At 40.6% G+C, this 24383-nt stretch overlaps 2 protein-coding genes across 4 annotated transcripts in view; one reads left to right on the forward strand and one right to left on the reverse strand.

Moving 5' to 3' along the window:
* Positions 1-9842, forward strand: part of SPATA1 (spermatogenesis associated 1) — a 36095-nt gene extending 26253 nt beyond the window's left edge. For 2 of the 3 annotated variants that reach the window (XM_020795049.3, XM_078392193.1), the window contains one exon: positions 1382-9842. In XM_020795049.3, coding sequence (XP_020650708.3) covers positions 1382-1486 — 105 coding nt within the window. In that variant the 3' untranslated portion in view covers positions 1487-9842. The remainder of the gene's footprint in view (positions 1-1381) is intronic. The other variant, XR_013544500.1, reaches the window with a different exon arrangement.
* On the reverse strand, positions 6197-15050 carry LOC110079731 (di-N-acetylchitobiase). The gene is made up of 7 exons (XM_072997884.2): positions 14857-15050; positions 12389-12527; positions 11209-11417; positions 10540-10711; positions 9898-9995; positions 7619-7771; positions 6197-6662 (listed from the first exon to the last, which is right to left on the reverse strand). Exons 1-7 carry the CDS (start codon positions 15028-15030, stop codon positions 6474-6476), a joined length of 1134 nt encoding a protein of 377 aa, XP_072853985.2. The 5' UTR covers positions 15031-15050; the 3' UTR covers positions 6197-6473.
* Between the last annotated feature and the right edge of the window lie 9333 nt (positions 15051-24383).

The raw sequence follows: 24383 nt of genomic DNA on the forward strand, positions 1-24383 counted from the left end.
CTCCATGTATTTGGCATCTCTGGTGGGTCATGGCAATAACATACGGCTGCATCTAAGGATCCGTGTAGATTTCCAAACTATTTAGCATAGCAGGTCTACATTGAAAACAGAGAAAGTAAACAGGAAGAGTTACTCTGTAGATGAAATGCTTTTACTTGGTATAGTAAGTTGCAACTAGAGTAGGCCCATTAAATCATTAGAGATTTGGTGAATAAACTCCATAAGTTCCATTGATTTAATGACTGAAATTTTCTACACTAAGCTATAGGTTTTCAGCCTATAACTAAAGCCTCTTACTGTGTTTCAAACTAAAAAGCTGGACTTGCCATCTGCACATCATGTGCTGAAACCTAACTTCTTCTGCCTTTCTGGTGCAAGGTGTTTGATACAGACTCAACAACAAAACCTGCCTGTTGCATATCATGTAGCTTCAGACAGAACAAATCACATCTCTTTCTACACCCAGTTTCTTGTAGCCAATGGTGAGTGCAAAGAAAATAAGAGTACTTTGTAGCTCCTTACAGTTCTTCAGTAGGAAAGTGAGTGCTGGCGAATAAGGCAACTTGATGACTGTAACTTACCTTCCACGGTAAACCCAACCCTATAACCCAGCTGTGTATATGCCAACTCAAAACCCCTGGTAAATATAAAGTTAATTCCAGGTAAGTGTGCATAGTGAAAGTGGACTGTGCCATAGCTCAAATTAGAAACAAATTACATAGGTTCATCCTTTTTATTTCCCTTCATATTTCTCCAAGATAACTCCTTAAAGCATATTGTGCTTTGATTCTGATACTATATAAATAATAGATCATTCTAATACCACTGAATTGGATTTCTGTTTAGGCATGTGCAACTGGGTTAGGTGTTCCTTGCTCCATCATCCCTACAGAAGCTCCTCCAGACCCCAGAAAATGCCGCACCAAGGAGGTCAGGTGCCCCTACTGTATAGGGTGAACTATACCCTGAAAATCAGATGGGGCCACCTTCTATGAGTTGAGTCCTGTCTATAGAAGGCAGATCCTAAATCCAAACTCAATAATAATGATTCTTTGCATGGCCAGAAGAATTGCAGATACAGAAAACAAAAATTTCACACATACAGCATTTTCAGATCTGCAGTGCAGTCTGCAGTGATCCTTCACTGGTTTTAATGAAAATGTTAATGTAATATACATACTGTATTAGAGTTTGTCATTACCAGTGACATTAATGGGCCAAAAACAAAACAAGGTGCTTCATGTCAAAACTGGTTAGGCCTGAAAGATGAAAGATCAAAGCTGTGTTTATTACGTCACATAAAAGTTGAATCTTATCTATAAAGTGAAACAAGGTTGTAATTTCATTCCCCCCCCCCTCCAAATGTTTGGATCTTTTGCAGATGAGAAAACAGGCAACTTCTGATTTACGAGCACTGAAGGCAGAACTGGCACATAAGAAGGCTCAGTCATCTATAAAACGCCAATCTCAAAAACAAGTGCCTTAACTGACCCCCATTTGAGATTCTTCATTATATCTTTTTATAAATATCCATGGAGGCGAGTCCTTTTGTTTAAATCTAGTAGAGATGTCGCGCAGCATTATATCCATTCTATGCAGCAACAAAGGGCAGCTGGGGAAATGGGGAGAATTTTACTTGTAGGCACCGCAGTAGCACTGCGTAGGAAAGGGTGCTAGTCTTTCCTATTAAAATTTCTAAGTTCTTGTAACTTAAAACAAATTTTGGACACACCTAGATTGACTGGATCCTTCTTCAAACCTCCTGCTACTTACAAGGCTTCACTCCGATTGTGCATATCACAAATTGAGCAGGGCAGGTTCTGTGTGTTTAACATTGCATTTGGACAGTTAATGGCTATGGATGTTGTATCCTTTGAAAAGGAAGAACATTGGTGATAAGAAGCTTGAAGGCAGATGTTAAAGAAGAATCAGTAACTGACCCTGTTTGTTCCACTCATTTATAATATATGTTAGGATCATTGTTTTCCAAATCAAAATTTGTTTTTACATCTTCAAATTTAGCGCATTCTTATATATCTCATCTAAATCAGTCTCTGTCTTGCTTCCACACACAGTGGAGTCACAATCAAGTGTCAATTTAATTTTTAAATGTCTCAGTTTTTTGATACTGGTCAGGCATATCAAACATATTAGCATACATCCTGTTATTGTGCAAAAAATGGGAAATAATACAAATAATTATGTTTTCTATTTTGTTTCTTGATGTAGCTGCATGAATAAATGGAATGCCTCAAGAGGCATGATCTGGGATGGGATGAAATGGGGAAAAACAGGAATGGAAGCTGCCTACCTCTACATATTTCCTTTTTGTTTTTCATGCCATGAGCTACCTATTTATCATTCTGTGTATATGTATTCATAGTGTCTGACAGATGGCTGTAGTAAAGCTCTCTATTCTGAAATCCACATTTTAACTCCTTTCCCCAAGGTATAAATGTAAAAAAAACTGCTTTTGAATCAAAAGATGTAAGATTTTTCTGTTTTTCTCAAGCTGCAGGATCTCATTGAGACTGAGAGTGTAGGAAGCATGCAAGGTGGAGTCTTTAGTGGCTGTTTGAAACCTGGGAATAGTTGAAGAAAGCAAGGGGATTGTGTGCATCCATTTTCTTAACCATGTGCCCAGGCCCTTAGGTGTCAGATTTTGATGGCTCCTCTCACTGACATTGTACCTTCAGTCCATAAAAGATGGAAAATAAGGGCTCCTCCAGATACGGCTGAAGTTCTGCCTCCAGTTGATAACTGTTGGTTTAGTTCAGCGGGAAGGAACACTGGCCTTACTACAGTTCTCTAACATTCTCTGCAGTTTCAAATGCCACTGCTTTTCCTCAGCATACATGGCACTTCCAGGCTATGTTCCTTGCAGCAAGAGTGAGAGAAAAATGTTACCAGGATAAATTCCAGGAAAAGAAGCCGGGTGTACGTATCACTTCCTCTAATCTCCCCCATTTTTTTAGTGGATAAGGAAGGGGGACACAACACTGTTCTACTTTTGAGGGTGGCATAGAATTCCTTTTAATTAAAAAAACATTATTTCAAAAATATGAAAGAAACCAAATTTCCCTGCAGCAATCTGTTTTCTGGTGCAATGGGGCGGGGCGGAGGGCATATTAAAAAGCAGCTGAAAGCTTCTTACCAGAAACTGTGATGGGGAAGTGCAAAACATCACTTCATGCCGTCAGCTGAACTAAAATAAACTGTGCCTCAGGAGGGGATTATAAAACGGGAAGTAATGGATTTTGTTGCTGATAGAACTGAAGTCTTGCCTCATTTGGGCAGCAGGGAGGAAAACAGCAACATCACCAAGGAACCAGATACAGTACAAAATATAAAAGACATGCTCCATCTGGACAGGCCCAAAGATTGGCTGTACAAATCTTGTATTTTTCTAAATGTGATTTATTTCGTAAGAAACAGTGCAGATTCCGCTCTGGGACCTATTCTTATCCTTAGAGAACGAGTTTCTGGAATGTAAATACTTCATATGCAGTAAACTCTGACAAGCCCTCGCTTCAAGCTTTTCCAGCCTGAAAGCCAAGAAGTACATAAACCTAACCAAGCACCATGATGCGAAACCGTAATGTGTTGCAATTGGAAAGCTTACAAGGAAGTGCTAATTACTTCAAGCAACAGGAGACATGAAATATGAAAGAGGATATTAAAATTTTCCCAACACTCAAGAAGAGGAACTTTCCTATGTGCCATGCAAACCCAATCTCTACCTTCAAAAGAGAGTTGGCTAAGTTCATAGAAGATAGAGCTGTCAGTGATGGCTAATTATGACTGTGCTGAGTTATCATAGAAAATCATAGAAAAGTAAAGTTGGAAGGGGCCTACAAGGCCATCAAGTCCAACCCCCTGCTCAACGCATTCAGAGCAAACGCAATGGGAGAGTAGGATAAAAATATTTCTCACAAAACAAAACAATAAAAATTCACATGGAGAGAGCAGTGCCAGAAAGGGATGAAAAGGGACTCTGGCCTCCGGCCAGACTTTTATACAGCTTTTATCCATGGCTGCTGCTCCAGCCACCCTGTGTTTCCCAAAGGAAAGCTTATGCATTCTTATCAATCCTGACACAGATCTATAGATCCAACCAGTAGTCCTCCCCATATCAGATTTGGGAAGCTCTACGTAGAAGCTATACATAGTTAAAAATGCAGATTTTGTCCAAAGACATCTTGCAAAATCTTACAATACTCTAGTAAAGGAATTAGGTTACTTCACAGACGATTAAACCAGAACAGGGCTATGCTCATTGTCAAATGTTGTAGACGGGCATTTTAGTAAGTGTTCTGTACTTCTCCCTTCTTAGGTGGATTGGGTTTGAGGCAAGGGGAACAACATTGGAGAGCTTGATTTCTAATTAGGCAATGGATGTTTGTGGTGTTATCCAAGAATCCATAAACATCTACTGTTGGGCCATGGACAAGGTTTACAATGTTTATAGTCCTTTTAATTCATTCAGTGGATCTAACAGTGGACACAGGACTTTCAGCTGTTTTTCTCAGCTACTGTACTTCTGTAGATTATTTGAAGGTAAGCAGCGTGGAAACAGGATGATATGCTCGATTTACTTCCTTATACAATTCTCCAGAAGAAATCTGTGCCACATTTTTTTCCCCAGGTATTGAAGCAGAACTACAGAAGAAATAAGGTTTGAGGGATGCCCTTGTTAAGTGGGACATGGGTTTTCCCATGATTGCAGATAGGAATGTATACCTGTAGATTTCCTGCATTTGCCAGGACTAGATGCCTTTTAGGATCCTTCCATTCTTTATATTTCTATCAGTATCATAGAATCATAAAATTGTAGAGATGGAAGGCACCTCAGCAATCCTCAAGTTCAGCCCCTGCCAGTGCAGGAAATCAATAGCTAAAGTCTTCCTAACAAGTAACCATCCAAGCTCTGCTCAAGTGGTGCATTCTCCAGTGAAGGAGAGTCCACCACCTTCTGAGTCAGTTGATACCATTGTTGAATAGCTCTTTCATTGTTTCAAAGTTCTTCTTAATGTTTATTCGTTTAAGTGGATTTCTCAATGCTCTCCAAACTGTTTTTGTCATTAAAAAAACCCTATTCATTCCTATAGAAAGGGCTTAAAATTTAGGAGTATCTGAAACATGGTTCTTGGAAAAAACATTTGCAGTGTTTGCTTTGTACAGTTAATGGGAAGATTATTAGATTGTTCAGAAAAATATCTTGAAAAATAGGTTTCTACATCCAATTTAAAGTGAATTACAAAGACACCCCTTCTGATACAGTATGGAAGTTTTATTGTAAACTATGTGTTGCAAACAGTTATGCAACATAAACATATACACTCAGCATCTAGGACTCTGTGTATTGTTGCTTGCATACTCATTTCCTAGAACAGAGGTCCCTGACCTTGGTTCCTCAGATCTTCTTGGACTATAACTCCCAGAAATCTTGGCTAGCACAGCTGGTGGTGAAGGCTTCTGGAAGTTTTAATCCAAGAACATCTAGGAACCCAAGGGTGGGGACCACTATCCTAGAAGATGGCTGCCCATCATCCTTGACTGGGGTGGCAGAAAAGGATGGATAACTGAATTTAAGCCTCTCATTTTCTCCTTTCTCTGATATGCCAAATGTTCAATGCTGTCAAAGTGGATTGTGCCAAGCTATGTATTTCAACAGACTATAAAGTTCCTGAAGGGCGCATGATTTATTAATTCAGTTTTTCTTTGTCCCATTCACTCTTCCATGCAAATACCTTGTAGTAGATTGTTTGACTGTTTTATTTCATCTGGGAAATTGTGCATTTTTAATGCACAGCTTGGCACTGCACTTTATTTACACTTAGGGTGCAGTCAGAGAGCAGCAAAGGCACTTGCTTGATCATACCAGAAAGTGCTGTTTTAATGGGAGTGGTCTCCCTTAAAGTGACTTTTCCATCTGCCAAAAAATCGCTACAGCCCAGCCTCCCAAAAATCAAGCCCTACAGCTGGGCCAAAAAGATCCAGGTTAGGTGCAAATCAGGATCAGACTGGAGTGCATTTCCCCAAGTGTCACGTGAATGCTGGGAAATAGATTGCACTGGAGCGCCCCAAAAGCAGCCCAAACTGCCATCTATTTCCCCATGTGATCACACCCTTGGTAGCACCTCTCTAGATCGTATTTCACAGGATGCATAATTTAAGTCAAGTGATAAACTGCTGCTGCAGTTATAAAAAGTTGGTTTTATTTATTTATTTATTTTATTTTTTCATTTTCATTCCATCCTTCTTCCATCGATCTTAAAGAAAGAAAGATATAAGGTTATTATTGGCTTTCTTCTCTTGTAAAAAAATATACAAGTAGCTGAAATAATCCATTGTGATGATACTATATGGGACAAGATTGCAGCAAGATTAAGGCGAGATACATTCCAATCATACTTCAGCATTCTTTGCCCATTGTGTCTGGAGAAAATTAACCATTCCGCTTCTCTCATAAGTTACTTTGGTCTCAAGGCCTCCCACATTGCTTCTGTTTGCTCTTGTGATACAGAACCTCCGGAGTAATCAAGACAATCTGCATTCCACATACCGATACCCCGCAAACCATGTTCTTTCACATAGGCTGCTTTCAGAGAAATGCTCTTGGGATTATCAAACCACAATTGATGAAAAGTACCATTGGAATCCTACAAAAGAATGAAATCAAGAACATGTTTACACGCTTTCTGGGTTCTTTCAAGCCAACCTCACAGCATTAAATATTCCCACAAGTAAGGAAAATCTATGAAACTCTGTGGATTAAGACTATGTTAGAAAAGGAATGCATAACTGTGCAGGATCCAAGGACTTCATCTATTCCATTTTTTAGCCACAGGGACCACACCCGCCCACTTCCCCAAATGGAAAATGTCAATATTGTAGAAATTGCTTCTGGCAGCCATTTGAAGTACAGAACTTCTCCATTTGTGGCTAATGTGATTGGGGCTGATGGTGGAAGGGCTTGCATGATTCCAGGGGCCACAGAAAAGCACTTCCCAAGACCCACATGCTCCCACTGTCCCATACAAGCCCAAACACTTTTTTTAGAAATATATGCTACCTATAAGCATTCCTGTTTTGTTTATTTATGCTTTTTGTATAAAGAAGCCATGTGCTCTAGTCTTGTGTGCTCTAATCTCAGTTTATATTTGCTTCAGAAACTGGGACAATGGAGATCAAACTTCATGCCCATCTTCCTTTAACAGATTCCTAACACTGCCAAAGGTATTGTGCAGGTAAGCACAATACCTTTGTGGCACATAACAACAACATAAACAATGAAAATCTTGGCAAGGAAATATTATCTCCTTTTTTTTTAAATAGCTACCCACTTCCCAATATTACTTTCCTCCTTTTCTTTTGCTTTATCTTTACTATATTAATCTTTATATATTTTTAAAATATCTTTTTTTTAAAGTACGTACAGAAGAATGCAAGAATAGAAAGACAAGATCTGGAGGACGTGCGGTGTAACCGACAATGCATACTGGTGGATTTGTAGTGATAGAAATTATATTCTACCTTTTTAAATAGAATCCTTACGTAGCCCAAATTATTTTTATAGAATAACAATATTTTTAAAGTTCTCTTTATAACAATTTACCTGATATTCCAAATATGGAGATTTATATTCTTCATTCCACAAGATCCCAGAAAGAGAACTATTTTCTCGATTCATTATCGTTCTATATGGGACTTGAAGAGCTGGAGCCTTAGGGCATGGAAAAGGAATTTTTGCTAAAGAGCAAACATGGGCCTGAAAAAAAATGAAACTTACATTATACAGCTATTTGAGAAACTCAGGAGGGGGATGCATTGGAATTTCTTGCCCATATAATGCTATGACCACACTGGCAAATAGTACACTGGCAAATAGTACAGAATTTGCTGCAGAAGTAGAACAGATTAATTTGACCTTTTCCAACCGATCACATGATGCAGAAACCAACGTGAATAACCCAGGCCTATTTTTCTTCTTAATCTTTTCCCTGCTACCGGATGGTGTGTAGGGGATTTCTATTTTTTAAAAAGCTGGAGTGATTCAAATGGTGTTTTACCCGTGTGATCAGTTGTTTTGTTCTCCAAAAAGACGGGAGATGTAGACTGGGGATGTACTAAGCTAGGCATGATGTTCTGGACAGTGTGAATATCCATCTTTCTCCATAGTCTTTGATTTTTTAAAAACTTTTAAATAACAAATTAACAAGTTAGTGCTAGATCACCTTAGCAGTGCATTGATACATTCGTTTAGTGCCTGATCACCTATGCATGAATAAAATATTTTAAAAAAAAAAAATCACAATTGATATGAAGTAAAAACAACTCATGTTCTACAGCAGACTAATATGGTTTTGCAGTATGCGTGTATGTGTTTGTATATTATGGAGAACTTTGGGAAACTGTCCCTTTTCCCTAGAGCCATGCAACAATTTAAACAGCTCACCGGCTTTACAATGAAGCATAAAAGGAAAGCTGGAGATTGGTGGAGGGTGGGATCAAAGGAAGGAGGGCTATAGCATGGATCAAGCAATGCGGGATTGAGGACCCAGTGTGAGCACTGGCACAAAATATTCCATGGCCTCTGTGTGATCCCTTAATCCAAACAGAAGCGTAAAATAGGCTGCAAATCAAGCTGCATTAAAGCAAATTGCTCTGATTTGACTTACCAGTGCAGTTGCAGCCTAAGTATCCATAATCCTATTAATATATCCTATGAACTTATCAATTTTATTCACAAGAATTAAGAAGGTCTCTATCTCCAAAATTATAGAGAGAGCTGTCAGTTATGTCAGCATTAAACTGGGAATATTTCTGCCATTTGAAGGGAAATGTGTGTAGGCAGCCTATGGCATACATGTGGATACGGCATCACTAACCAAATGCTACAAGGCAATCCAGTGGAGAAGCAGTGTTTCATTTGTGCAGCTTTTTTACTGATTACCAAAACCACTCAATATACAAATCTACTCATGTAATGGCAAACATGGAACTCCCAACAATGCTGTTTGTGGTTAGATGCACAACATGAGGGTGGCAAATTTTCTGAGGAACTGTGGTAAGCAAATTCTGTATTGCCCTACTATATGTAAGCCCTCACAAACTGTTGTTTTCCTCTGGAGCCACTCTGTTGTAGCTGTTTTTCCCAGATTCAGTACACTGCAAAATGGGAGGAAAGCTATTAATGTGGGGAGCAACTGAAGGGGGCAGAGTTAACCACCATGCCTCCTAACTCCCCACTTCTCTTTCACAAATACCCTTACTCCTGTTTGCACAAAAATACCAAACTGAATAGTAGTGGTACCCGCACTGAAAGGAAGATTATGACGAAGAAGGGGTGGGGAACAACCAATAACAACTGTTATTTATAATTGTTCCATCTCTGGAATTCTATTCTCAAACTGAAAACCTAAACACACTTAATTACATGTACCTCTTTAATAAATGGGAGTTCTTCCTTGATAGGTATGGATTAGTACCTACGCTAAACATATAACAATTCTAGTAAAGAGAAAACTACTCAGTAACCTCTCCACCTCATCCCATTCCATGTTAATTTACTTTTAACCAATAGGGTCTTATGATCTAGCTATCTTCATTATACTTTAACTTGTAGTGAAGACTTCTACCCTAATAACAGGTATCACCCTGACTTGCTTGATAAGGCGAAGGTACTATTTAAGTATATCAGTCAGTATGGACCAGCCAGCATTGGATGATGCAAAGCACATTACAGTACTATATTTGACGAAGAACAACAGATAACCCAGGTTATGAAAGTTGCTTGGCATCTGCATGTCAGTGGAAAATTTCCATCCACAAAAATAAAAGAACAGAAACTACAGCCAGGAAAAGTTACTGAGAAATTAGGTATCTTTCCCTTACCTCAGATAACCTTAGGCAAGTATAATCATAGCCGTACCATGGAACACCCATCACAAGCTTCTTTGGATTAATGCCCATGCGGATGTAATTGTCATATCCTAATTTAATACAAAATTTAAAATTTGTCTGGATTTTTTTCATTCTTCCCTTCAGCTACCTTTGTAGCATCAGCTATTCAAATGCTACTCAGGCAGATATTCAAGATGCAACCAGACGTACACATCTGTTTCACATGCAGCTTCATTTGTTCTTTAGTTTCATATATGATTTGTGTTTTAATTTACTCATGGAGAAGACAGCCTAAAACGGTAACAGATTTGAACAGATTTTAAGATGGCTCATGCCTTACAGCTAAAAGCCCTGCTTGGCAGAGCGGCAAGGCATGTTTCTAAGAATCGGCCGCAGCAGATTGCATCTTTGAGGCTTAAAAGAACCAACACACAGTTTTGGTATCTCCTACTGCAGATTTATGCAAACACGCATTGCAACTCTGTCAAAGAGGGCATCAGTGTACGCTGCCTTTAAGTAATCAACATAAAAAGAGGTAGATTGATCATAAGTAAAGAACCAAGGATTGCTGTCGCCACTTCAAAAGGTCTCACTACTGGTTCTCCAGAGCATAAAGTTTGGGCTAATACCTACCGGCTATGGTCTGCTTGTATGGAGCATTAGCTGCTGCCACGCAGTGCGACCACATTTGATTCTGTTCATCGTAAGACATCACAAACAAGAAATCACAGGAACTGGCAATTGCACTGTAGTTGTAACATCTGTGGTCTATGCATTCTGGAGACCAAGCTACATCAAAAGTTACCTATGGGGAAAAAGATGAGCACAAATCTCTTTCTCTCAGGATTTCAAACGAGGCTGCTATCACTGTTTCTTAGCTACTGTCTTGTGCACCTTATAGTTCTCTTGCTTTATTGCACATAAGTTTTACTGTATTACTGTTTATTTTAACAAAGTCATTTATTTAACAATGACTGCAAATCATGTTAAAGCATTCACATCAAAAGGTGGGGCATAAGTTCCATAAATAAATCAAATTTGAATAGCCAGTTAGTTTAAAGTGTAAGTCCGCCCACCATCCCTGGCCTTCATAGAAGATTTGAGATCTGGTACCCACAAATATTCAGTACTGAAATGTACTGTAGTCTTGAGAAGGTAAATACTGACTGAAATCTAGTAGTAGGTTGCAACTACAGTACACTCATTGAATCAACAGAACTTATAGAAGAACTGATTCACCAAATCACCCCCACTGATTTAATGGGCCTACTCATTAATGAGGAGGCATTGCTTAATTTTTACCTGTGATCCTGGAATCTCTTTGTGAAAAGCTTCAGTTGTTTCTTTGACCAAAGCTGTTAATGCATAGTATTTAGCAGACCTCTTTTTAACCCTTTGTTCAATGTCTATATTGATTCCATCCATATACTGCTCCTTTGCCTCGTCTATCTTTTGCCTTATCCAGATGGCTCGGACTGATGGATCAGTAATTTTCTTCAGAGATATGTCTCCTAAATTATAGACACGCACACACACACAAACATATTATGAAACAAATGGTTTTGTATTATCATGAAAAAAAATACAATCTGAGATCACCTTGGTTTTAGATTGGGAATTGGCTGTATTATGCATCTGATTTACATAGCTATGTATTATAGCTATGGATGTAGTACTTGAAGTTTATCTGTAGCTGCACTGGATGCACAGTTCTTTTCTGAGTAAACTTTTCTTGATCAACTGAAGACAGTGTAATTTGAAAATATCAACAAAAATGGTCTAAAAATATCACTGCTGTGGGAAGCTATTAGTGATATTCTGAATGTGTGCTTGCAATGTTTGTCATTAACAGTTTAACAGAGCTGAAATTTTCTACTGGTTTAGTCAAAACATTTGAGCAATTAATAACATGCTCCTGAATTTTCAATTAATTTTAATACAACTATTTGTTAAAAAGATATACATATAGGTAGAGGGAAAGCACCACCATCTAAAAGGATGCACTGCTCGTTTTTCTTACTCCAGGCATTATACTGCTCTAATACAGGTGAGCATTATCAAAAAAAAAAAAAGTCAGGTTTGTATTCCTTTAAACATTTCTTATTCTATACAAATGTGTGCACATTTAAATGACTGATCACTTAACTGACTAGAAACTATAAATCAAACATTTTAAATGTCTTTAACTGGGAAATCTGTCAAGTTTCAAAAGATAGGTTCTCAAAGAATATACTATCAGTATTTTATGGAAACAAATCATAATGGAGATCAGCAGCCTTCCTTGAGAACAGTGATAAAAATCTAATGGCAAAGCCAACTTTCACACTCTGTATACTGTATTGTGACAATACTTATATAAGTTTCCAGGTGTGTGCACACAATAGCAATAGGTTTCACTGATCTCAGTGGAGCTTATTTCTGACTAAAGATGTTGAGAATCTGGCTCCATAAAAATGTTTTTATTATTCTCGTCAGAACGTACCGTTTAGAACTATCCTGGATCCTTTTGAATGAGCGTAACATAGCAATTCAGGATCGTATTTTCCAAAAATCACCACTGTTGTTATTTGTGACCAGTCATAGTACCTCCAGGTCTTCCCACCAACATCAAATACAAAGACCTGTAGATGCACAGCAGGAAAAATTGAGCTCTGTATCACTCTGTGTCCCAATGGCTTGCTTCCTCTGCTCCTTGTTGGAGGGGTAGAGGAACTGATATTTCTTTTAAAAGACTGTAATAGACCACTGTCAATGTGTTGCATTATTTCTCTCTTTCAGACAAAGCAAAGAATTTTTTTTATAACGCTAAACATTTTTTGCATTTCCTCTGCCCTTCACCAAGGAGCAGAGGAAGAGCTCAATTTGCTGATATCCTGAAGAGGCTAATTTATTTAGCCACTTCACAGTATCATATGTCCAAGTTGAAAGAGCCTTGACAACAAGGCTTGCTTTTCCTCTGTTTCCAGCAATCATATGTGCTGGAAACAGACCAAAAACAAAGTGATCCTACCCGCACCAAAAAAGCAGAAGCGTCTGATGGGGCTCAGAACACTCTGAAGACAAATTGGATCACTCGAGTGATTACACTGTGTGATTGCCAGAAAAAGGAGTAAACCAATCCATCCCTGTAACAGATCAAAGAGCAATCTGCATCTGACTGCACCCCTGGATTCCTATATTGAGGGGGAGGGGATTTGTCCTTGATGGCCCTCCTTCCAGCTCCATTATTGTATGATTCTATGAAAAGGATGGCGTGGCATGACAAACACCTGTTGATTCCTACTAATCAATATATTATTTTCTCAGACTGATTGTTGAATACTGTAATCTGTTCTAGAATTCAGCTCAATATTGACATCCCACTAACTGGTCCACAATTTCCAGGATCCACTTTTAGGAGGGCAACATTTACCCATTTCCAGTACTTCAGTTGTTTTCAAGGGATCCCCAAAGGTTACAACGTCTCTGTAAACTGCACAATCTTGTTCAGTATCTGAGTATATAATTCATTTGGTCTTTCACACATAAACTCATGTAGGTTAGCTAGGTGCTCTCTAACACATCCTTTACTTATTCTGGTATAATATATGTTACCATTTATACTTGCTCCAGACTGAAGATTACTCCCTTTGTTAGTAGGAGTCTGAGACAAAAAAGTTTAGCAATTCTACCTTCTCTTTGTCATCTGCAAAGAACTCATCCTACTTGAGCAATAAACTTAAAACTTCTCCTTGATAATGGTTGTTTTGTTTTTTTGCTTCCAAAAGAAGCCCTGTAATTTTTAGCATCTCTGGCAACCCTCAGCTCATGGCAGGATTTCACAATATTCTTGTAATTTTGAGCAACTCCACTGTATTCTTTGTTGATTTTATGTGCCTTAACTCCCATTATGTGTACATCTTTCTTTTGAATCTCAGCTCATGAGTTCCTTCTACTTCTTTTAAATCGCCTGGTTTTAGATAGGCTTGTCATGTGTTTGTGCTTTCAACATTTCAGTTTTCAATCTCCCATTGCTCCTAAACTTGTCACACTACCCCTACATCCTCTCTTTTCAAACTTAACACTCTTTCCCCTTAGTATTTTCCTGTAGGAAGCAAACATCATCTGCTTATTAACAAAGGGAAAGCTTACGTTATACCAGAGCTTGGAAAAGATGATTTTTGAACTACTGTATAGCTCCTAGCCAGTATAAACAGTCCATGCTGCCAGCGGGATTCTGGGAGTTGTAGTCCGAAAAATCTGATTTATAATTCTGAGTTACACCCAAGCCTTCCTTGAGCCCACGTCCCTTCGTCCAACAGGTCTTGTATCTTTCAACAGTCGTACGTATCGAGAATAAATTCTACCAGGGAAGGTGCATAGTTCTGCGAGCCCACGGTTTGCGTGCAGGCGGTTCCAAGTTTAGCCCTTCACGCCTCCAGATATGATCAGGCCGGGATCTTGCCTGAAAGATCGCAGTAAATGTAAATCAGGACAGTCAGGCGTGCGTTTCAGCCAAAGTGATAATTTGAACTCGTGTCAGGTTCACACCTTGTGTATGTGCGGGAGTGTGACACCGAGCAACGGATCCTGGCGATAAGGAAGCGTTTGAGCAGCTCTCAAAACAAGGATGGATAACAAAAAGCCATATAGATATTGTTGGACTACAATTCCCAGCATCCCTCACTCTCCGAGGCAGGAGTGGCGGGAGTTCCAATCCCACAATAGGCGGTGGCCCATTAATTGCCCCTCCGTCGCAAGGCCGTAAAACTCAAAGCACACCGGTCTGCAACCCTTAGAGACACCCAGAGGAGAACAGCCTCAAGTCCCTCGATAGGCCGCCCCCTTTTTCATGACGGGCCCTCCGTTGCTGCGGATTAGCTGCCCGCCGCGTCACGCGCCCCTCCACCAATCCCATCACGCTGTAGAGACCTCTCCTTTCCCCCCAAACTGACCGTTGCGCCTGCGCACCTCAAAATCCCTGGCGCCCGAAATGGGGGCGCAGAGGTCGGGATCTTGACAGGGGCACGCGCCGGATCCTAACCCCCAGTGGAGGAAGATCGCGATCAAATGGAGGCCCCCGCCCGGGAGGACGGGGAGGGCTCCCCCTCGAACCGACTTCTTTGCCCGAGCGTGTGTCTGCATTTTCTCTCCACCCACCAGATTTTTTTTTTGTGCCTACGGAAGGTGAGAAGGGCCAACAGCAGGCAGCACAAACTTAAAAAGATAGACTGACCATCGCATCGTCTGCCGACGGGACACTCTCACCTTTTTTTTTTAACCGCAATTTTCCTCCGCCTGTGGGGTAAAAAGGATGCACTGCCTATAAGAAACAATGGCAAAATCCCGAACTTTTTGTAACTGCGATTGGGAAGGAATGCCCTGCCCCCTAGAAAATGCTTCCCCCCCTTTTATTTTTATTTTTTTCCAAACGCCCATTGTAAATGGACAAAAGGGTGAGCGGATGAGACCGGCTTACTGAAGACTTATACTGTAATTTTTCCGCACATTATTAAAAATATTTTTACCCCACCTTTCTCCTTGAAAAGGACCCAAGGCGGCTTGCAGCAATGAAATAACAATAGTTAAAATTGAAAACAATGAATATACAACAGTGGTTAATATCATTAAAAGACAAAACAGTATTGAAAACTACAAATAATGAATAAAGAGGCATCTTACATTATTAACAGTCAATATGAAGGCAAAGATCAATAAGCATATATATATATATATTTAAAAGCCACTCTGAGAAATGGAAAACACAAGTAGTACTAAAAATCCGATCAAAGAGGTAATGTATACCAACCTATCTAAAAATTGCACACATTGTTAGGTTGTTCTTTTGTAAATGTCTGCGAGGGGGTGTTCAGTGACAGCGTATTATGACAACCATCAGAAGCAATTTGCTGTTCAATGTCACACATAGGAAGTGAAGCTGAGCTTCAGAGTGATTGACTGCAATGTAACTTCCATATGGTGGGGAAAGAGGGTGCGGAAGCTAAAGAATAATTTTTGGCATGGTTAGAATGTTGGGACTATGATTCGGGAGACTCGGGTTCAAATCCCTTCTTGGCCATGATATTGCAGAGCTTTGAATTTCTGGGAAAATACTTAACATATAAAACTCACAGAGGAGAATATCCTCAAGTTCCCCACATAGTCTGCCCTTTTCTCATTAACTGCCACTTTAGGTCTCAGTAACTCACCCTGAGACATTTGTAGAAGAAAGAATAAAAGTGCTCAAAATTACTTAAAGTTGTGAACAGATCAACAGCAAACTAACAAATAACTGACTTCCACATTAAAGAGAAGGAGGGGAACACTCAGCAGAGAGGCAGGGCTCTGTTTGAATTCAGAGGCAGGAGGGAATGGTTGGTTGGTGCTGGATAGGCCGAAAGGCACCCTAGCTCACAAACGCCCCCTCCCAGTCACTCAAACCACAGGCAGCATGTGAGGTTGTAAAAGTTCTAGCACCTGATGGTGAGCAAGGTCAACCACAGTCTGACCTATCTCACAGGGTTGTTGTGAGAAAGGGCAGAGGTGAGTCATCTATGCCACCTTGAGCTCACTGGGGGAACAGAGGAATAGAAATGCAATAATAAAGATATCAAAGTCCACTATTTTGAAGGCAGTTAGCATTGATATGGTTGTGTGTTGAGCACCCATCTTCACCCTGGTAAGGACAATCGTGCAAGTGGGTTTTGTATGTTGCCGGTTTCCTATGCCCTACATTTACAGCAAAGGTAGACTTAGTAACATATAATCCCCAGTCCGTCTTCTGAACCAAAGCGAATAATTCCGAATCTCCTGTTACACAGCATTGAAACAAATTTTTCAAGATAATTTGAAGCTGGGCACATTAATGTTTGATGTGAGGGCTCCCCCTAGTGCCACTTGTCTTTGTCAGAGTTTGTAGGCAGCACATTTTTGATACGGATTTTCTTTGTGAAGAAAGAAAAAGTACTGTATGAGGAAAATACAAACATGCAGTAGTCATACTTTGCAGGTTTGTATGCCATAGGGGACGTGGTGCGCTGTGGGCTAAACCGCAGAAGCCTGTGCTGCAGGGTCAGATCGAATCCATGCGACGGAGTGAGCGCCCGTTGCTTGTCCCAGTTCCTGCCAACCTAGCGGTTCGAAAGCATGCAAAATGCGAGTAGATAAATAGGTACCATCTCGGTGGGAAGGTAAACAGCGTTCCGTGTCTAAATCACACTGGCCATGTGACCACGGAAAGATTGTCTTCGGACAAACGCTGGCTCTATGGCTTGAAGAGCGGGATGAGCGCCGCCCCCTAGAGTCGGACGCGACTGGACAAAAATTGTCAAGGGGAACCTTTACCTTTACCTTTTATGCCATAAATACATAATAGCTCTCATCTAAGTCAACAAACAGTGAAAATACCTGCTTTAATTGAAAGGAAGTAAGACCCACTGTAGCTACCTGGGTTCCTTTTAAGGAGAATGGTGAGATTAAAATATTTTAAATAAATAAATAGGATTGCTGCCTTAGGCCAGAACAGACATTTGTGGTTTGTCACATGAAACAGTCATTCAATATTTCTCAGAGGAACGTCTGAAACATTTGTTTATTTACAATATTTTTATCTCACCTTTCTCCTTAAAAAGACTCAAGGCAGCTTACATCATTAAAAGACAATATTAAAGCTAACTATAGTGAGTATACAAATACTAAAAAGGTTCAAATAAACACCATACTAAAAATAATAATATCAAAGCACATTCAAAGCAATAAGTTACAACCATCTGTTTAAAATTCCCACTCAGGCAGCCAGTCATTCACTCAGGAAAACCTTACCAGAAGAGAAAGGTCTTCACCCGCTTGCAGGAGGACAGCAAAGATGAGCCCAGCCTGGCCTCCTGTGGGAGGGAGTTCCAGAGGAAGCAACAGAGAAGGCCCTCTCCTGTGTCCCTGCCAGACGCACCTGTGAAGGTGGCGGGACCGAGAGAAAGGCCTTTCCTGATGATCCTAATGCTCAGCCAGGCTCATAGAAGGATATGCAATCTTTTAGACAGCTTGGACCCGAGCCATTTAGAGCTTTATAAGTTAAAACCAGCACTCTGAATTGAGCCTGGAAACAGATTGGGAGCCACTGGATTATATGATCTGGCTGTTCATTTTTAACCCACTAAAAGGCAGCCGCACATAGAGCACACGACAGGAATCCAACCGGGATGTAACTATTTATTTATTTATTTATTTATTTATTTATTTATTTATTTATTTATTTATTTATTTATTTATTCATTCATTCATTCATTCATTCATTCATTCATTCATTCATTCGTTCATTCATTCATTCATTCATTATTTTTATTTGTTTTTTTATTTGTTTGTTTATTTGATTTATATCCCACCCACCTGGTATATTCTACCACTCTGGGCAACTTACAACATAATACAAATAAATTAAAATAGCACAGAAGCAACTAAGGTCAGTGTGGCCAGATCAGAACTCTCCAGGAATGGGTGCAGCCAGCACACTAGATTTAATAATGCAGTGGCACTCCTGGCTACTGCTGAAACCTGGACATCCCAGCTCAGAGACGAATCCAAGAGCAACCCCATGCTGCACACCTGTGTTTTCAGAGGGAGTGCAACGCCATCCAGCACAAGCCACATCCCTATTCCTTGATATGCTTTTTGACCGACCAGGAGCATCTCTGTCTTGTCTGGATTAAATTTCAGTTTATTCGTCCTCATCCAGGCCATTACTGACATGTGAGGAAAGGGTGACAACCTGGTAAAATGTAAATGTCCTTGCAGCAGGTCTGCAGCTCTATGTCGCAGCACACATCGGTTATCTAAAAGGCTTCAGGTTTCGTTCTTGGTATAGATTGACCGAGGTACGTTCATCTGAAATCTATGCAGTCAGCATAGATAGTACAGAGTTAGACCAATGGTCTGATACTGCATACCTTTCTGTGTTCCTGAACAAACATTTACTTTGAAAATGAATTGGTAAACCAAATGGAAACATTACACTAACAATAAAATCTGATTATGAGTCCCCGAGTTAGTTAATTTTGCAGAGGACAAGGCAAAGCCTTTCAACATTTATAGCCACAGATCAGCAGTCCTGGTGTGTTGAAAAGGTAAGCACATTCAGCACCTTGACCTAGGTGAGGGAAACAGTTACTGATTAACTAATGCAGTCTCACTTCCACCCCTGTGGAAAATGGATGTTGCTGTTCTCTGGACTGCAGCTGTACAGAGATACTGCACAGTATTGCTGTGCATCTTGGTGTCACTTTTTCCTCCTGCCTTGAGCCAAATGTTCTCCAGTTTCTTAAATCTAGGGGGAAACTCCACTTGGGACTAGGCAGGATTCACATCAGTGAGAATATTTTCGTGTCAGAGTCCAGTTATGTTTTCTTATGTAAAAAAATAAATAAAATCTTGAAAAATGTCACAATAATTCTGCCATATTTTAAGATGCTTGTCAAAGTGAAAAAAGAACGTGCCAAAGCAGGACTACGTGACTACAGAAGAACTACACAACTTTAAGGTTGACAGTGCAGAAATTGAAAGATATTGTATACTTTACTTGGAAGGGCAGCAATGAAGGAATTAGAAAAAAATCATCAACTGTATGGATGTATTGCTGGAGACCAAGGCCAACATCATCTACACTTTAGTATTCCCAGTCACCATGTACCAGTGTGAAAATTGGACAAGAGTTTACACGAGCTGAGCAGGGCTGTCGAGGACTGGACATTTTGGAGATTGCTTATTCATAGGGTTGCCATAAGTTGGAGGGGATTGGACAGTACATAACAACAATAAAGGAAGCTGATGGGAAAATAAATGTATTTGTTTGAAATATGGTGCTAGGGGAGAGCTTTCTGAATACCCTGGACTACCAGAAAGTTGAACAAGTAGATCCTAGAGCAAATCAAGCCCCAAACTTTGAAGAACTTTCCCTGGCCAGTTGCAGGTCTCTCTTTTCACATCTGTGGCTCTTTGATTCTCCAATCCAAAGTCCAGGGGGTGACTTAAGGGAAACAGGCTAAGCTGGGAAGAAATGGACAGGAAAGTGGACAGACAGAGGAAGGGAGAGATCCCAAAAAGCAAAGCAATCGCAGGAGGAAAGGGAGAACAGAATCTGATATTCAAGCAAAGCTTTGAGGAAACAATAAGATGTTAGTCTGCCATGGACTGGTTCTATGGCAGTTAGGCTATTAGTCCTATGTGCCTAGTTCATTTGCCTGTACATTACCCATAACTTTGCTTTGCAAATTCAACTTTTATTTGCAACGCAATGCATCTCTGGCTCTGCCAGAGACACCTTTTTCCTATTTTGTCTTGTTGCCTTTTTGTTTCATTCAATAAAGTTTTTAGCTAGACTCCTTGTCTGGTTGACGTGTTCAGAGAAACCACTGGTTACCTAAACATCAAACCCTTGACATTGTTCATTCACACGTAGCAAGAGGCTTTTGAGCATGCTGAGGGAGGAGACAGGATCATGGTAACAAAGGGGATGGTGGCAGCTTAAAGAAGAAATAGGAAGGAGTCTTCTCCGTGCCTCTGGAGCTTAGTGGATGTATTTGTGAACCAAAACTTGTCAAGAATTTCTCCAGCTTGGCTGAAAGGGTGCTGGGCACATTAACCCCACTTGGAAGGGCTTAGAGACAGGGAAGAGTCTCTCATAGGCACACCATGAACCGGAAGATTCTCTGGAAAAGACAATAAAGTTGGGAAAGGTGGAGACAGCAAGAAGAGAAAGACTAAATACAAGATGGATGGACTCCATTAAAAGCAGCCACAGGCTTGAGTTTACAAGAGCTGAGCAGGGCTATTAAGGACAGGACACATTGTAGTCTCTCTTTCATAAGGTTGCCCATAAGGTTGCCACAAGTCGGAGTTGACTTGACCGCAGGTAACAGCAGTTTGTGTTGGATGTGTGGACTCCCCCTAGTACCACTTGTCTTTGTCAGAGTTTGTAGGCAGCATATTTTTGATATGAGAATTTTTTTGTGAAGGAGGAAGAATTAGGAAGAAATAACAGTTCTCGTTTGTCTGGCTACATGGTCAAATACTACAGGATTTGATCTGCTTATAAAGCAAGTGAATCTGAACTATTTTTCCTGCATGACACGAAGGCTGATTTGAATTGACTCAACCCATTTTGCTTCCCAAGTGTTTTTCCCCTCCCCCTGCCACTGAGGCAGATTTTACTTTTTCAAGCTGGAACAATTTGAACGAGCTTTCCTCCATGTGGTTAGTTGTGATATGTCCTTGTAAAGATGAGGGGCCTGTCTGTAGGTGGTATTTTGGTGATGTAGTAAGTTGGGACATTATGTTCACGGCTGGGGACATGCCATTACATTCTTTCCTCTCCTCTGATCACCCACATTTTTAAAATTTTGAATATATCTTACATATATGAGACTAGCACTAGATTTCCCTATCACCTTATCACTGAGTCATTATTAGTACTTTCCATATTTATGTCCAATAAAAGGATCAGCAAAGGTAAGACAAGTGGGAGGAAAGATTGACAGAAGCAGGACCAGAGGAAGGAAGCAAAGAAGGGGGGCTGTGGGCTGCAATAGGGGATGTGGAATCAATCCATAGCCCTTATGTGAACACTGGCTGTGATTTCAAATGTAATACAGTACAGGCTGAGAATCAAATACAGCAAAGCCAAATTGCTCTGATTTTACTTTCCAGTGTAGTTGCACCATAGTTTGACAAACAGTGAGCGTGCCTGCTGCCATTGAGTCAAGTAAGACCCATTATAGGACTGTAACCTTAGCCTACAACAGATATTTATACTTTGCCAAATGAAACAGGCAGTCAATACTTCTCAGAAGAACATCTGAAAACATGGGGGGAAGGGTGAGAAACTGATAAGATGTAAACTTCGTTGCAGTAGGTCTGTGTCTCAATGATGGAGATCACATTTGTTATTTAAACACTACAGATTTAGTTTTTGGTATTTCCAGATGGAATGACTGGGGCACCTGTGTTTTAGAGGGAGTGCAACCCCATCCAGCACAGACTGCATTCCTATTTCTTGATCTGCTTTTTGACTAAACTTCAGTTTATTTACTCTCATCCAGTCCATTACTGACATGTGGGGCAAGAGTGAGAAAATGATGTAAATGTCCTTTCAGTAGGTCTGCACCTCAATGATGGAGCACACATTTGTTATCTAAAGGGCTTCAGGTTTAGTTCTTGATATTTCCAGATAGAATGACTTGGACACGTTAATTTGAAATGTAGGTGGTCAGCATACTTAGTAGAGTTATACCAATGGTCTGATACTGCATACCTTTCTGTGTTCCTGAACAAACATTTGCTTTGAAAATGAATTGATAAACCAAATGGAAACATTATACTAAAATCATATCTGATCACGAGTTCCTGAGTGAGGTAATTTTGTAGAGGGCAAGGCAGAGCCCTTCAGCATTTGTAGCCACTGTGAAGGACAAAGGGACACAGAGGCTCTTGTTGGCATGTTATCGCCCTCCAACCAAGAACCAGAGGATCCCACTAAGTTGACCATGCAGATGTCTCCACCCATATCAGGGGTAGCTGAAAAACGGCAAGCTACTGGGCTAATCTAGGCAGAGATGTCAAAACACAGAGGCCAAGATGGCTTTTTGGTTCTGGGAGTTTAGGGACAATCCCCAGGAAATTGATAGGAACTGGTTTTCCCCTGGCAGATGAGTAATATAGAATGCTCTGTTGACAGGGGAGACAGAATTAGGACTTGAAAAGGAAGATGATAGAAATCTCAGCTTGAGGAGAAGTACTCTCTCCAAGCCTCAAAGCTGAGGACAACATGGGGGAAAGGGAGAGTTGAGAGAGACTGAAGACACAGGGAGGAATAAATTCATCAGTTCCCAAGGAGATGACAGGTGGGACGGAGTCTGAAAGAAAGGATCCCATCAGACAGAGACAGCCTGGGAAGAAAAGGTGAAGAGAGAGGTAGAACCTGCTGGGCCCAAGATAAATGATCAAATAATTACTGGGCTGAGGAGTCTGTTGAAGAAGTCATCATGGGGAGTGGGACTACATATATAAGGATAATCCATGGAGAGGAGTGTGAGCGCATTTCCAGGTACTAAAGTGAGGCAGCCAAGTTTGAATATAAAGCATGACCTTCCTCTCGGGGGGGGGGGGGGGAAGAAAAAGCCAAAGAGGGGCCAGAGGAAAGGAGCCAATTCTACCCCACATGTGGGTAAACCCCAGTGGAGAAAGAAGTCCCGGCAATGCCCACCCTCAGAGGAAAAGAGACCAGAAGCAGTGGAAGGAGACCATCACTGCCACACTCATTTGCCCTTGGTGCAGTCATACCAGTCCTCTCTCCTGGAGTCAAGCGCTGAGAGAGAAAATCCCAAGTAACTGAACTGAACACTTTGATCAAGTCAGGAGCTCAGTGGACAGAATGGAGTTCTTCTTGAGGGAGTGAAGCCTCATTCATTGGGGAATAGTGTCTGGGAGTGGCGGACTCATAAACATGGAACAGAGACTATTGAAAACTGAGGGTCTTCTTTCCTATGTAATAGTTTGCTGTCTTCTCCCCCATCTCCAAGATTCAAAGAACCCTGTTGAATCTCCTCTGTTATTGAGTGTGTGAGTACAAGGGTAGAAAGTGGAGCTCCCATCAAAGCTACGAGATTATTGGGGCTCACAGCCATAGATCAGCAGCCCTGATGTACTAAAAAAAGATAAGCACATTAGCACCTTGACCTAGATAATGTTGACTTAACTAATGCAGTTTCTTCTCCACTCCTATGGAAAATGGATGTGGCTGTTCTCTGGATTGCAGCTGTACAGCAGACACTTATGCGGTATTGTTATGTGTGCCTTGGTCTCACTTTTTTCCTGCCCTGAACCAAATGCCGTTAGCAGTAGGAGAACTGGGTCTTCCAGTTCTATATCTAGTTTCCAGTGGTAGTGAACAAAAATTGAATTTTAAAAAAATATGTTTTGTAGTGTGTTATTATTTATTTATTATTTATTTATTTTATTTATATCCCGCCTATCTAATCAATAGACCACTCTAGGCGGCTCACAACAGGGGTACAACAATGACTAAAAACGAATTTACAAAAAAGAAAACTTTCAACCATAAAATTATAAACTAAGAAAAAGAAAAAAGGAAAATCAGGATTAGCTAAGGGGGGGTGGGGGGGAAGGCCTGCCGAAACATCATTGTCTTTAATTGCTTTTTAAAAATACCCAGCGAGGGGGCCGCGCGAATGTCCGGGGGAAGGTTGTTCCAGAGGCGAGGAGCCACCGCCGAGAAGGCCCGATTTCTTGTCTTCTCCTTCCGGGCCTCCCTCGGCGTTAGGCTCCTCAACCTCACCTCCTGGCTTACGCGAGTGACACGGGTAGAACTTGGTGGTAGAAGGCGTTCCGCCAAATATCGAGGCCCTAAACCGTTTCTCTCCTCTCATTGGGTAGTATTAGATCCTGCTACAGATTCTGAGAGTGAAAGGCAGGGGAATCTAGGTCAGTGA

The sequence above is a fragment of the Pogona vitticeps genome, chromosome 4, assembly GCF_051106095.1.
Source record: "Pogona vitticeps strain Pit_001003342236 chromosome 4, PviZW2.1, whole genome shotgun sequence".
NCBI classification, from domain to species: Eukaryota; Metazoa; Chordata; class Lepidosauria; order Squamata; family Agamidae; genus Pogona; species Pogona vitticeps.

Excerpts from the sequence above, each read along its gene's own strand:
- LOC110079731 (XM_072997884.2), bottom strand. The coding sequence starts at position 15,030 with ATGCAGACACACGCTCGGGCAAAGAAGTCGGTTCGAGGGGGAGCCCTC. Across the intron at positions 10,712-11,208 it reads AAGAGATTCCAGGATCACAG|GTAACTTTTGATGTAGCTTG; the intron begins GTAAAAATTAAG and ends TTTTCCCCATAG. Across the intron at positions 7,772-9,897 it reads CTTGCCTAAGGTTATCTGAG|GCCCATGTTTGCTCTTTAGC; the intron begins GTAAGGGAAAGA and ends ATTTTTTTTCAG.